The sequence below is a fragment of the Heterocephalus glaber genome, unplaced genomic scaffold, assembly GCF_053883595.1.
Source record: "Heterocephalus glaber isolate CG9 unplaced genomic scaffold, H.glaber_assembly_v1.0 deba00001569, whole genome shotgun sequence".
Taxonomy (NCBI): Eukaryota; Metazoa; Chordata; class Mammalia; order Rodentia; family Bathyergidae; genus Heterocephalus; species Heterocephalus glaber.
The window spans coordinates 3,485,437-3,499,924 of NW_028258354.1; the positions used below are offsets into that span (position 1 = coordinate 3,485,437).

At 44.0% G+C, this 14,488-nt stretch overlaps 1 protein-coding gene across 1 annotated transcript in view; it reads left to right on the forward strand.

The window, feature by feature from the left end:
* The window catches only part of Kif5a (kinesin family member 5A), a 35,105-nt gene extending 20,890 nt beyond the window's left edge, over positions 1–14,215 (forward strand). Inside the window, exons 17-29 of the mRNA XM_004861208.4 lie at positions 117–234; positions 586–650; positions 768–877; positions 3,002–3,103; positions 3,688–3,748; positions 4,086–4,157; positions 4,313–4,417; positions 8,485–8,701; positions 9,034–9,187; positions 9,504–9,586; positions 10,029–10,056; positions 10,511–10,627; positions 11,444–14,215. Of these exons, the coding sequence (XP_004861265.1) occupies positions 117–234; positions 586–650; positions 768–877; positions 3,002–3,103; positions 3,688–3,748; positions 4,086–4,157; positions 4,313–4,417; positions 8,485–8,701; positions 9,034–9,187; positions 9,504–9,586; positions 10,029–10,056; positions 10,511–10,589 (1,194 nt within the window). The 3' untranslated portion in view covers positions 10,590–10,627; positions 11,444–14,215. The remainder of the gene's footprint in view (positions 1–116; positions 235–585; positions 651–767; positions 878–3,001; positions 3,104–3,687; positions 3,749–4,085; positions 4,158–4,312; positions 4,418–8,484; positions 8,702–9,033; positions 9,188–9,503; positions 9,587–10,028; positions 10,057–10,510; positions 10,628–11,443) is intronic.
* Positions 14,216–14,488: the final 273 nt, after the last annotated feature.

Below are 14,488 nucleotides of genomic sequence, written 5' to 3' on the forward strand. Positions count from 1 at the left end.
CACAGCAGGAGGGAAGAGCTTGGGAGGAAAGCTGGAGTTTATGGAAATGTGTGTTGCTTGGGGTTGTGTCCTTTCCTCCAATCATCTCCTTTCTCTTGCTAACCTTCTTCCACCAGCATGAGGCCAAGATCCGCTCACTTACGGAATACATGCAGAGTGTGGAGCTGAAGAAGCGGCACCTAGAAGAATCTTATGACTCCCTGAGTGATGAACTGGCCAAGCTCCAGGCCCAGGGTGAGGCCTCCTTAGACCTCTATCCCACCCATCCTGGGACCTAATATCCCAGGGGCCAAGGAGGGAAAGTCACAAACCTCAGAAGAAACCACCCAGCTGCCCCTCACCCAAACGATCAGCTTGATCTACGGATGCCAGCTCATGCCATTTAACAAAGCCTTTGCATGTAGCTCATTTTATGTGACCCATAATCCCTCCCATCTTCTCTGTCCCTGTCCTATCAGATTGGACTGTCCTACCAGAAGAACATCTTGTGGTCCATCCCCTTCCAGGCCCAGAGCTCTGTCCCAAAATGAAGTCCTTACTGTAAGAGGTAGGTTTGATATAAGGTTTCTTCCCTTCTTCCCTTAGAAACGGTGCATGAAGTGGCTCTGAAGGACAAGGAGCCAGACACACAGGATGCAGATGACGTGAAGGTGAGTGGGGAAGGTGTGACTGGGGTGACTGGGGCCTGGTATGGTGAGGACTGTACTGGCCCTCATGGAACTTGTACCTGGAGTCTGGCTCTGAGCTTGGGGTGGGGTTGTTTGCAGAAGGCCCTGGAGCTGCAGATGGAGAGTCATCGGGAGGCTCATCACCGGCAGCTGGCCAGGCTCCGGGATGAGATCAACGAGAAGCAGAAGACCATTGATGAGCTCAAAGAGTAAGGATCCGAGCGGGTGGCTCTAGTCTCTGCCGAGTCCTCTTACCTTGCTGTACCCACTCAAGTCCTTCTTTGGGATTGGGTTCTTTAATTTCCATATATCTTTCCCCAACAATAACAACTTTTTAGTGTGGTTCCAGGAGATACAAGGAGTAAGAACTAGTCCCTATCCTTGAGGAGAGTTCAGGGTTCCTTATTGTCATGGAGACAGTGGCATGAGTTGCTGAAGGTAGATGTGTCAGCTTTTTAAAAAAATTAATTGTATTAGTAAATTTTATTTTTTTATTGGTACATTTTAGATATAATGTTAACATTCATCATAGAGAATTTGTACCTGCATATGATACATCTTGCTTCTTTTTTTCCCATTTCCCTCCCCTCCCTTCAACCCCTCTTCTCTTCCTTATTTACAAAAGCTTTGTTTCCATTTTTTCCCTTTATTCATTTTTTTCCTTTCCCCCTCCTTCCTTCCTAGTTCCCCTTCCCATTTGAACATTTTTTTTCCTATTTCACAATATATTATACATTTTGATCCTTCTTTATACTTTCAGTTTCTCACACCAGAGAAACCATGGAATATTTGAACACATGTGTCCAATTTATTTCATTTAAGAGTATGGTCTCAAGGTGCATCCATTTAACTAGAAATGTCTTAAGCTTATCCTTCTTTATGGCAGAGTAGTACTCCATTGTATTTTTTTAAAAACCCACATATTCTTTATCCATTCATCAGTTGATGGGAATTTGGGCTGTTTCCGAGATTTAGCTATTACAAACTGTGCCACTATAAACATGGGTGTGCATGTATCACTGTGATATGATGCTTATAATTCTTTCAGGAAGATACAAAGAAAGAGAAGAGCTGGGTCAAATGGAACCTCTAGTTTTAGTTTTTTGAGGAATCTCCACACTGATTTCCACAGTGGTTGTACCAGTCTATGCTCCCACCAACAGTGGAGAAGGGTTCCTTTTTCCTATTGGTAGATTTCTTTTTGTTGTTGTTGTTGTTGTTGTTCGTTTTTTTGCTTCCTTTTTTTTGGTACTGGGGATCGAACTCAGGACTTTGCGCTTGCAAGGCAGGTGTGGTGCCCTGAGCTAAATCCCCAGCCCTTATTGGTAGGTTTCTTGATAATAACCATTCATTCTGGAGTAAGATGGAATCTCAGCTTTGTTTTAATTTGAATCTCTTAGTGACCAGTGATGTTGAACATTTTTTCATATAGCTATTTGCCATTTCTACTTCTTCAACTGAGAAGTGTCTATTCACTTGAGATGCCCATTTTTGGATTGGGTCCGTAAAATTGGGGGGGTCTGATTTTTTTGAGTTTTTTATATATTCTAGATAGTAGTCCTTTGTCTGAGGAATAGCTAGCAACATTTTTTTCTCTTGCTGTGGGTTGTCTCTTCACTCTGTTGGTGGTTTCTTTTGCTGTGCAGAAGCTTTTTAATACGATGAGGTCCCAGTTGTTGATTTTTTTGCAATAGTCCCTGTGCAATTGAGGTTTTGGTCATAAAGTTTTTTTCCTGCATGTATGTCTTCAAGAGTTCTACCTATTTTATCTTCTACCAGATTTAGTGTTTCTGTTTTAATATTTAGATCTTTGATCCATTTTGATTTTAGTTTAGTGCATGGTAAAAGATATAGATCTAGTTTTAGTCTTCAGCATGTGTAAAGCCAGTTTTTCCAACACCATTTATTGAAGAGGCTATCTTTCTTCTAGTGAAGATGTTTGGCCCCTTTGTCAAAGATAAGGTAGATGAGTATGTCTGGAATTGTTTCTGCATTATTTATTTATTTATTTATTTTTGGTACTGGGGATCAAACTCAGGACCTTGTGCTGGCGAGGCAGGCATGGTGCCACTGAGCTAAATCCCCGGCTCTGCATCTTTTAGTCTGTTCTTTTGATCCTGAGGTCTGTTTTTTGCCAGTACCATGCTGTTTTTATCACAGTAGCTTTGTAGTATAATTTCAAGTCAGAGATTGTGATGTTCCCTGCCTTGCCTTTGTTGAGATGCACCAATTCTAACTGGACTCACTCACACAGGAAGTAGGCAAATGTCTGAGGGCCTGTTCATCCCTGACTGCTCATCAGCATCTTTTTTTTTTCCCAATACCTTCTGTAGCCTGAATCAGAAGCTCCAGTTAGAGCTGGAGAAACTCCAGGCTGATTACGAGAAGCTGAAGAATGAAGAACATGAGAAGAGCACCAAGCTTCAGGAGCTGACGTGAGTGACGGTCTTGCCAGCAGGCCCAAGGCCAGATGGGCTCAGCACTCTGTGCAGATGTGCTTGCAGAGGCAGGGTGCATGTGGAGCCGTGATGTGGTGATGGGGTAGTCAGGAATGACCGCTGCTGAGTATTAGCTGACCTCGATGGAAAGAGCCTTGTGATGTTCTGGGAAGTGTGGAAAGCAGATTACAAAATAGTATGAATACTCTGATCTCATAAAGTTTATATGTAGAGGGATAGAAAAAATAGTCTGCAAAGATGTATGCCAGGTGGTTCATGGTGGTTTGATCTAAAAGTAGTAAAATCATGGACTTTTAATAAAATTTCTCTTAGTTCTCTTTTTAAATTCTTTCCTAATTTTTGCACAGTAAACATAAATAATGATAGAACAGAGATAAAAGGAATGGAGAAGGAGGGGGTTGGAAGAAGAGTCCTGAGGAATCTTTTTTTTTTTTTTTTCTCGGTACTGGGGATCAAACTCAGGACCTTGCACTTACCAGGCAGGTTTTGTACCACTGAGCTACATTCCCAACCCATGAGGAATCCTTTTGTTTTCTCTTTTCTTATTTCTCTTGCTGCAGATTTCTGTACGAGCGACATGAGCAGTCCAAGCAGGACCTCAAGGGTCTGGAGGAGACAGTTGTGAGTGATTTTCTTTTATGCCAAGTAAACAGGGTAGGGGAGGGCTTCATTTCCCTCTTCCCACCAATTCCTTCCTAACCCTGTTTCTCCAGCCCTTTGGGAGTTAGTCTATGGCAGTGGTAGTGAACCTATGGCATTCATGCCACAGCCAGCTGTTTATTATCATTCAGAGCTCTAAAAGGTTTGTCAACATTGGTCTGTGGCATAACCAAGACACATCTTTTCCTAAAAGACAAGTGATGCACTTGACTGTATAGACTGAAGGTTCCAGTAATTTTGAAGGGAGAAAATAAACATGGTATCTGGATATCCCTAATTTTTTGGTCATTCTTTCCAGGCTCGTGAACTCCAGACCCTCCACAATCTTCGCAAGCTGTTTGTTCAAGACGTCACGACTCGAGTCAAGAAAGTAAGTGCTACTTTCTGGATCCTACCAACCCCGTGTCCTCCGCCCCTCCTCAGCTTTCTGCAGCTCTGCTGCCTCTGTGGGGCTGGCTTGCCCTGGCTTAGGTGGGGCCTGTTTGGCCTCAGGACAGCCACATCTTTCCCTCTATCTCTAATCAGAGTGCAGAAATGGAGCCCGAGGACAGTGGGGGGATTCACTCCCAAAAGCAGAAGATTTCCTTTCTTGAGAACAACTTGGAACAGCTTACAAAGGTTCACAAACAGGTAAGAGCCCAGATAAGGGGTGAATTTTTTTTTTTTTTTTTTTTTTGATACTGGGGATCGAACTTGGGTCCTTCTACTTGTGAGGCAGGCGGTGGAACCACTGAGCTAAATCCCCAGCCACCTAAGGGGTGAATTTTTTTTTTTTAAATTTTTTTTTTTTTTCCTAAGGGGTGAATTTTTGAGGTCAGGGCCCTATGATTCCCAAAATCCCTGGAAGCCCCTTAGGTTCCAGAAAATCTACTTACATATTTTCCTTACTTTTCTCTTTTACCTCTATCTACTATCCCTTCTTTTTTTTTTTTTTTTCTTAAATTCTTTTATTGGTACATTTTAGGTATACAGTACGTTTACATTTATCATTGGGTGCTTGTACCTGTACATGATGTATCTTGGTTTTCATTTTTCCCCCCATTACCTGTGCACTCCTCACCCCTTCCACCCTTCCCTATTTACATACTTCATTTCCATTTTTTTTTCTTTTCTCATAATTTTTCCTTTCCCTTCTTTCCTTTCCCCATCCCCTCCCACCACCCCTACCCCTTTGGACCTTTTCCTATTTCAAAGAATCACTTATTCGTTATTAATCCTTTTAATCCTTATTTACACTTTCAGTTTCTCACACTAGAGAAACTATTCGGTATTTACAGATGTGTGTCCTATTTATTTCACTTAAGAGTATGGCCTCAATATGCATCCATTTAGCTATAAATGACTCTAGTTTTTCATTCTTTATGGCTGAGTAGTACTCCATTTTATAAAAAAACCCCACATTTTCTTTATCCAGTTTCCAGTTGATGGGCAATTGGGCTGCTTCCAAGCTTTAGCTATTACAAACTGTGCTGCTATGAACATGGGTGCTCATATATCACTGTGGTATGATTCTTTTAATTCTTTTGGGAAGATCCCCAGGAGGGGAATAGCTGGGTCAAATGGGACCTCTAGTCCTAGTTCTTTGAGGTATCTCCATACTGACTTCCACAGTGGTTGCACCAGTTTGCACTCCCACCAGCAATGGAAAAGGGTTCCTTTCTCCCCACAACCCCACCAGCATTTGTTATTTGTTGATTTCTTGATAGCAGCCATTCTTTCTGGAGTGAGGTGGAATCTCAGTGTTGTTTTCATCTGCATCTCTCGAATGACGAGTGATGTTGAACATTTTTTCATGTTTATTTGCTGCTTTCTTTGTCTGAGAAATGTCTGTTCAGTTCAGATGCCTACTTTTGAATTGGGTCTTTAAATCTGACGAGTCTGATATTTTTCAGTTCTTTATATATTCTAGATAGTAGTCCTTTGTCTGAGGTACAGCTGCTAAAATTTTTTTCCACATCGTATGTTGTCTGTTAGCTCTGTTGGTGGTTCCTCTTGCAGGGCAGAAGCTTTTTAATAAGATGAGATCCCAGTTGTTGATTCTCTATGCTAGTTCCCATGCTACTGAGGTTTTGTTCATCAAGTCTTTTCCTATGCCAATATCTTCAAGAGTTCTACCTAATTTATCTTCCAGCAAGTTTAGTGTTTCTGTCTTAATATTTAATCTTTAATCCACTTCAATCTTAGTTTAGTGCATGGTGTACTATCCCTTCTTTATATTATATTTGGGCCTACTTTTCTTTCTCTCTCTCTCTCTGTCTCTCTTTCTTTCTTTCTTTCTTCTTTCTTTCTTTTGCCTACTTTTTTCTTGTTCTTTGGTTCATGCCTGTTTGCACTTCTCAAAGTTCCTGATTCACCTCTGCTGGAAGTGGATTCCTCAGGCCTACCTTAGAGGAAGAGATTGAAATGGACAGAAGTTGAAGGATTATGGAACTGGATACCAGGGTGCTCGAGGGTGTAGTTCAGGGGTAAAGCACTTGGCATGTGTGAAGCTCTGGATTTGATCCCCAGCCCTACAAGAAAGAAAGAAAGAAAGAAAGAGAGAGAGAGAGAGAGAGAGAGAGAGAGAGAGAGAGAGAGAGAGAGAGAGAGAGAGAGAGAAAGGAAGGAAGGAAGGAAGGAAGGAAAAGAAAGAGAGAGACAGAAAGAAAGAATATATATGAAAAAAAAATATATATATATATATATATATATCAGACTTTAGCCAGAGAGAAAGCAGGGAGACAAGAAAAGTAAGGGAATGAAGCTTGCTCTCATGGAGACAGCTCTATCTGCTTGGTCTGGGGAAGGAATCCAGGACATTAAATGATGTCCTCTAGATAGCCCAACCAGCCCCTGGTTGGGCCCAGTTAGAGTGCCTGCTTATTAAAGTTCCTGCCTGTCTGTACCCCTCCCTGCTGCTGTGGTTCCTTAGTTGGATGGCTGGGCTTCAAAGGTATGGCCCAGGGAGGTGGAAGGGCAATCCAGGAGTCAGGAGAGGAAATGTTTGCTGTGAGCAGAGCAGGAGCACCCACACTAGTCCCAAAGAGTTGAGCTTTGAGTCTGTCTCTCAGCTGGTTCTTTTAACTGATTCATAAAAGAAACCCTAAATCTTTTGGGGTCTAGGATGTAGCTCAGTGGTAGAGTGCTGCCTAGGCTCTGGGTTCAATCTTCTGTTGGGGGAGAGGAAAAAAATAACAAAACCCAGACCTCATTCCTTTCTTCTCAAGGTTACCTTAAAATTCCAGGTAAACTCACATTCTCATTAACCTAGAACTTTATGTTCTTTTACTCCCAATGAGATGCCCAGCCCATATAGTAAATATTCATTACATCTTTGTTTGTTTGTTTGGGACCTTGAGCTTGTGAGACAGGCAGCGGAACCACTGAGCTAAATCCCTAGCCCCATTACATCTTTTTTGTAATGAAAAATTCTCAAACCTGAAGCCCCGTGGTAATCTTCCGAGTTTACTGATTTTATTTGGGCCTGTAGAGGGCTTTATTACCATCTTTCTTTCCTTCCTTTACTAGAAAATTGTAACATTACAAAAAAGTTGAAAGACTGCTAGGAAATTTTGTAATAGTTCCGCCATTCTGTTTTCATTCCTGTGTGTTCACTCTACCTCTCTGCCCAAATGCATATTAAATTGCTTTAAAAATAACAAATAAACAAAACAGAGGTTCATCTTTTTCCCTCATCGAAGCCGCAGCTTCTGCCTCTGCTGTAAGTCCCAAAGACCAAAAACTGCTCCCCCAAAGGATAGAGGACTCACAATAATGTCCTACCCGAGAGACAGAAAGGAAAAGGAGAGATATGAAAACGTCTCAGCTAACAGAATCTTAATAGCCAGGGCTGCAACTATAAGTTAAACTATTCTCACAGCAAAACATTGATTATAACCCATAAATCACCCAAATTAAAGTCGCACAGAAGACACTAGCTCTGCCTCATACCTCAGTGTTCCCTGCTGTGCCAAGTGTGCCTGATATCCCCAAGGCCCTGCTCCTTTTGCAGTTTGTGGTGCCCTCAGTCATTATGGGGAGGGGTCAGGGAGTCTTTTCCGGCTGTGAGGTGGTTGCTTTCACACTCTAGCTTAATTTAAATGAAGAGACAGCCCGGGAACTCCTTCAATGTGAGGGTAATGAGCACAAGTGTTTGTAGGACCTCAAACATTTTCTTTCCTTCCTATAGGGCACGGTGTGGATGTGGATGTATGCAGGGGCTTCTGAATTACAGCTTCTGCTCCTGCTCTGTGTTGCATCTACCTGCGCTCATTCTCCTCCGTATCACATCCACGCTTCATACTGCTGCCCTCCCCTCGCTGCCCTGCCCTTTGCATGCCCACACAGCCATCTTTGGGGAAGCAGTCGCCTCATCCCCATGGGAGCCCTGGAGCTGTTGGTTTGGCACAAGCTGTGAGATATGGTGAAGGGGAGTACCCAGGCTAGATGGAGAAGGGGACTGGGCACTGTCAAGACTTCTGGGCTATAATGGCAGGTTTTGCAGCCTAGAAAAATGATATAGGGAGAAGTAAAGAACTGGATAGAAGAACACATCACATGAAGGGAACGAGATCTTTTATAGAAAGTGTGGTGTCTGTCTTCTCCGACTCTTGATTTTTCTTTATTTTCTCTCCACCCCTCACCCCCACACTCCACCCGTGACTCTATCTTGGGTCACATGCATTTGTTTCAGCCTCTTCCCTTTTGACATCCCACAGCTGGTACGTGACAATGCAGATCTGCGTTGTGAGCTTCCTAAACTGGAAAAACGACTTAGGGCTACGGCTGAGAGAGTTAAGGCCCTGGAGGGTGCACTGAAGGAGGCCAAGGAAGGTGCCATGAAGGACAAGCGCCGGTACCAGCAGGAGGTGGACCGGATCAAGGAGGCTGTGCGGTACAAGAGCTCGGGCAAGAGAGGCCATTCTGCCCAGATTGGTGAGTGGATGTTGCAGGCAAGTTGGGATTACCTCCTGGAGCAAGCTTGGGAAATTCCTGAGTGCCAGGCAACTAGAGTATTGTTTCTGGTGCCCAGCCTTCCCTCACATCCAAAAATAAGAGCATAAAGGGCTGGGGCTAGAGCTGTGTGGTAGAGTTCTTGCCTAACCTGTGTGAGGTCCTGGGTTCAATCCCAAGTACTGCCAAGAAAAAAAAAAAGTGATGAATTATCTTGTAAGCAACTCAGTTCAAGCTCTGTGAAATGACCTCTGGGACCAGGGAAATTCAGAGTAACAAATAACCTCCTTATGTTCATTTCCTCTTTTCCACAGCCAAGCCTGTGCGGCCTGGCCACTACCCAGCATCCTCCCCCACCAACCCTTATGGCGCCCGGAGCCCCGAGTGCATCAGTTACACCAACAGCCTTTTCCAGAACTACCAGAATTTGTACCTGCAGGCTGCACCTAGTTCCACCTCAGATGTGTAGTGAGTGAACATGGGCATGGGCTGGAGTCCCAACCCAAGGCTTTCTGGAGCCTAGAAGGCATAGGGTTGGGTCAGTTCTTGGTTGGGACTCAGTTATTTTTCTAAGTAGCTTCATTTCTAATCCTTTCTTAATATCATACCTGTGACAAGGTGGTCTTCTGCCTCCCTGCCTTTGCCATCATGTTTGTTGTCCTCTGCTCTCTGAGGATGGGGAAGGCTGTGTGGCTCTATGGCTAAGGTGGATGTGAGTTAGTGGTCTTCAGAATAGTGGAGGATGGATGCTAGAGGCTGCATCTCTCTTTTCTACCCCATCCAGCTTTGCTAACTCTGGTACCAGTAGTGGAGCCTCATCTTCTGGTGGCCCCTTGGCTTCATATCAGAAGGCCAACATGGACAACGGTGAGTGACCAAGATGGCTAATCCAGACTTTGGGATCCCCAGGGCAAGTAGAGAGGTAGGGGAAAAGTAAGTGACCCTAGTTTAATGGAACCTTCCTCATATGTCAGAGTTTCAAATAAAAAATTACCTGGGCTGGAGAGACAGCTCGCTGGCAGAGTAATTGCCTAGCATGCACCAAGCCCTAGGTTCAATTCCTAGCACCCCTCCCCCCAAAAAGATACATACCCATCCTTCCCTGCCTGTCCCTTTCTCCTCTCCTTAGTTAGGGGTAGGAGGCTTTTTCTCAAACAAAGTAACTTGTGGCCTTGGGTGGTTGAGGGCAGAGCTTTTATGACTTACTTGTTTTTTTTTATGCAGGGGTTAGGGTGGGAGGGACCTAGGGAGAGGCCCTAACACCTAGTCTGCTTTCTTCTCACCATGGCCTCAATGGCGATCCCTTCAGGAAATGCCACAGATATCAACGACAATAGGTACACCATTCTCCACTACTCTGGGGTTCTCTGGGTGGGACCAGAAGAATGATTAAATTTCCTTCTGCCCTGCTTAGAGCTTCTCTAGAGCCTTTGGGGGAGGGAAAAGGAAATGAGAATCTTCCTGCCTTCCCTGGGTTGTCAGGGAGGTTCAGACATTCCCTAGTCTCTGTGTAGGACACTGTCCCCTCCTCTAGTCACCCTCTGGGGCCTCTTCCCATTCCAGTTATGGACCATGCACACCAGATAAAGTGGTTTCTCTCCTCCTTTGGAAATGTGATCTTGAGCAAGTCATTTACATCAGTCTGACCTTGTAGTTCCCTGTATTCCTGTAAAGCATGAGTAGGCCCTGGCCCTGCCCTTCCTTATCTCACAGAAATGCTATCAGAGCAGTGACCATGACAGGAATACTTTCATTTATGTGGAGCTAATCTGGGTGTGTGTCTTCCCCCAGGAGTGACCTGCCATGTGGCTATGAGGCTGAGGACCAGGCCAAGATTTTCCCTCTCCACCAAGAGACAGCAGCCAGCTAATCTCCCACAGGACGATGGCTGCATACTTGCACTTTCAGGTAGCCCCAGGGCACTTCTCCTGACCAGCCTCCTATGGCCCCCTTTCTTGCCCACACCTCTTTGGTTCCCTTTTTATTTTTTTAACCATCTAAAGACTTACTCAGCTCCTGCCTTCCCCTGCTGGGGGATACATCTGTGCTGCCCTGTGTGTTCTGAACACTCTGACCGCTGACCTCTCTTGTTCCCTAAAGCTTTCCCTTTGGCTATTGTAGTAACCATAGTGCTGCTTTCTGCCACTAGGGGTCACTGCCATACGTCAAAAGAAGTGAGCAAGAGCTACTGTCCATCTACCACAAACACGTTATAGACCAGTGATAGCAAACCTATAGGCTGCAGCAGGCTGTTTGTATCATTGAAAGCTCTAAAAGGTTCGCCATCACTGACCTTGGGGGATCATCTCTACCTCTACCCTCAAATGATCTTGGGTGGATATTTTCTGAACTAAAACATCTGCAGTAAAGGCAATGTGATTTACTACCACAGCTATCACCTATCTTCCTATCTACACATAAGACAAAAGCTATAGGAAATGCCCATGAAGTCTAACTTTGTCCCTGTAGCTGTAATTTCAGCACTCCCCTTCATATGGGTCAGTGGAGGTGGAAACAGCTGTCTCCCAAACTCTTAACCCACCCCTCTCACCTCAGGACTACAGGAGGGTCAGGGATGGTGTAGCAGGGGTGGACAGTCTGGTTGTTGGTGTCAAAGGAACAGGACCACAGTGTGGACCAAAGTGTGGACAGAAGCCATCTGTTCCTGCAAAGCAGCTGGGCTACAGCTGGTTCCTCACACCTTCTTTTTTCTTTCTTCCCCAGTTTCTAAGAGGGACTGAGGCCTCTTCTCTCAGCATGCTGCCAACCTGTGGTCTCTGATACTAACTCCCTCCCCAGCCCCTGTTGTTGGACTGTACTGTTGGATGTCTTCTCTTACTTACTCTGTATTTCTTTGTACTCTGTATCTATATATCAGAAGCTGCTGCTATGTTTCTCCTCTCTGTCCCGCTCTCTAAGTATTTAATAATGTATTTAGCAATTTCTAAGCATAGTCTACCCTCCTCATTTGGGACAATAGAGAGGAGGGGAAATGTTTCTGCTTTCTCTCATACACTCTTCTCTCACACTGAGTGATGTTAATCACTGAGCAGAGGTCACAGAGATGATAAAAGAAGAAATGGGAACTGGAGGGCTATGATCCTTCTGTCTCTCACACACATCCACACATATACACATGTACATACAAAGCCTTAAGTAGAAGAATGTCAGCACCCTCAGAAGACAGAAATATATTCTTCCTTCCTCCTTTTTCGTGAATAATACAGAGGAGGGTGAAATGGAAGGGCTTCTAAATTATATACAAATAATTTTCTTCATACACCTCTCACCCGAATCAAGAGATCCCAGGTATTTACCTCTGTCCTACAGAGTCTGCCTTTTGCCTCCTTCTCCCTGTTTTTCCCTGGACTGAGAAACATGGATTGTTCAAGGGAGGTTTCCTTTTCTCGTCCAAGGCCCTTTTAATACTCTGTATCCTAGATCTCATGACTAGAACTCAGAGTTGATTAAAGATATTTTGAAGAAATGAGACAGACCCCTCCCAATAACCTGTCAAATGGCTGCTCATCTGTGGTGATAGTAACAGGCAAGTGTCATCAGAATGATTGATTCCTTGGGTCTAGAGAATGAACTAGCTGGAAGTTGCTAAGTGTTTTTGTTTGTTTTTTTCTTTTTGTCACAGTACCCTCAGGTTGAAGGCAATGAGCTGGATTTCTTTCTCCCATATTGGGTCTCATGTTCTTCCTTTCTCTGCCTTTTGGTTTGGGGCTTCCAGTTCATTGGCAAAATAGCTCTCTCTAGATGCTTTTCTTTCAAGCTGGAGCCTGGCTTTTCCCCAGAATACATTTACCTCCACAAAGAGTTCCTTGTATAATGTCCCCATCTGGTATTAAGTGCACTTTAAAGAAAGGGCCAGGGCAGATTTTCCAGGGGTGGTGGAGCCCAAGGGCTTGACCCCAGCCATTCTCAGCCCTGCACCCCCTCTCTTATAGTTGAGTGGACTGTTGCTTTAGTTCCACATGGCCCTTTCCTTCCACTTGGTGCTAAGGTGGTTTTCCAGGTAAATGCACTGATGAAGATCACTAGCCAGTTCAAACCAAGAATTCCAGTGCCCAGATACCAGTTTTATTTAGCACAAAAGACCTGGATCTGGCTGGGTATGGTGGTGCACACTTGTAATCCCAGCACTTGGGAGACTGAGGCAAGAGGGTTGCAAGTTCGAGGCCAGCCTGGACTACATAGTGAGTCCAGGGCCAGCCTACATAGCGAGACCCTGTCTCAAAAAATAAATAAATAAATAAATAAATAAATAAATGAATGAATGAATGAAAAGACCTGGATCCTCCAACAGCAGGGCAGTTCATCCATCACCTGACTTCCTCTAAGTTAGGAAAGCAAGCTCAGTCTGAGTGCAGCTGGCAAATGCTGGACATCATACCCTGTGATGCCTCCCAGTGAAAAAGCCCTACTTTCTTTACCTGTTGAGTCCTTTTTGGAAGTTAAGGAGAAAAAACAAGGGAAAAATACCAGAGGGGTGTGGAATAAATCCAAAGTAGTAATTTTCAAATACTTAAAATAAATATTATATAGAGTCCTGATATAAAATATAACATTGTAGACCTGGGTAGTTTGCATTTTCTTTTTCTGGTGGAATATGCTTCATTAGTTAAGGATCCTGTGAAGAGTCCAAAGACACCTTGAGGGTTCTACAGAATAGTTTGACAATCACTGCTCTGAGGAAGGAGGTCCAGTCTGGCTGTCCTACATCGGCAACTCACAGGATAGAGGATTGGGGTGGTACAGATGAACCGTGCTCAGACCCATTGGCGAATAAGGAAGACACCAGCACACCCATAGACTTAAGCTAGTATTTGCCAACAGGACATCTAAGAATTCAGAATTCAGGGGGCTTCTGTAATCTTGCCAAAAAATGATTTTTTTTTTGAGACAGGGTCTCATTATGTAGTTCAGACTGGCCTTGAACTCACAGTGATCCTCCTGCCTCAGCCTTCCAAGCACTGGGATTATAGGTGTGCACCACCACACCTGGTTCCAAATGATTCTTTGGTTGATTTTTTTTTTTTTTTGTACCGGGGATTGAATTCGGGTCCTTGCACTTGCAAGGCAGGCGGTGAAACCACTGAGTTAAATCCCTGGCCCTCCAAATGATTCTTTAAAACAATGTATAAGAAAATGTGAAAGTGTAGGGCAGATGAAGAGAGAGGTGACACAGAAGAAGCAGCCTGCTCTTTAGCAAGATGTAAGGGAAATATAATTCACTTGCAGAAATAAAAAACAACACACACACAATCCTTCACCAGAAGCTTCATACTACATCCTCTTCTTCCTGTTCCCTACATCACGTCCCTTACAGAGAGCCAGGATCACCACAAGGGGTACCTGGCCTGCCCACTCACATCTGACAAAATGTTGCATGCCAGCGCGGAAAACAAACCAAACTGCACAAACCCCAGTGTGTATTTACTTGGTGTACATAGATATCTTTAAAATAAAATAAATTCAATGATAACTTTATGTTGTTGTAAATCTTCTTTATCCCTCCCTGATCTCACTCCCTTCTTTGTATGTAGTGGCACTTAATAGTGTGGTAAATATCCTTCTAGATTTGATCTATCTTTTCTTTTCTCTTTCTTTCTTTCTCTTTCTGTTTCTTTCTCTCTCTCCTTCCTTTCTTTCCTTTCCTCCCTTTCCCTCCCTCCCTCCCTCCCTCCCTCCCTCCCTCCCTCCCTCTCTCTCTCTCTCTCTCTTTCTTTCTTTCTTTTTTTCTTTTGTAATACCAGGGATTGA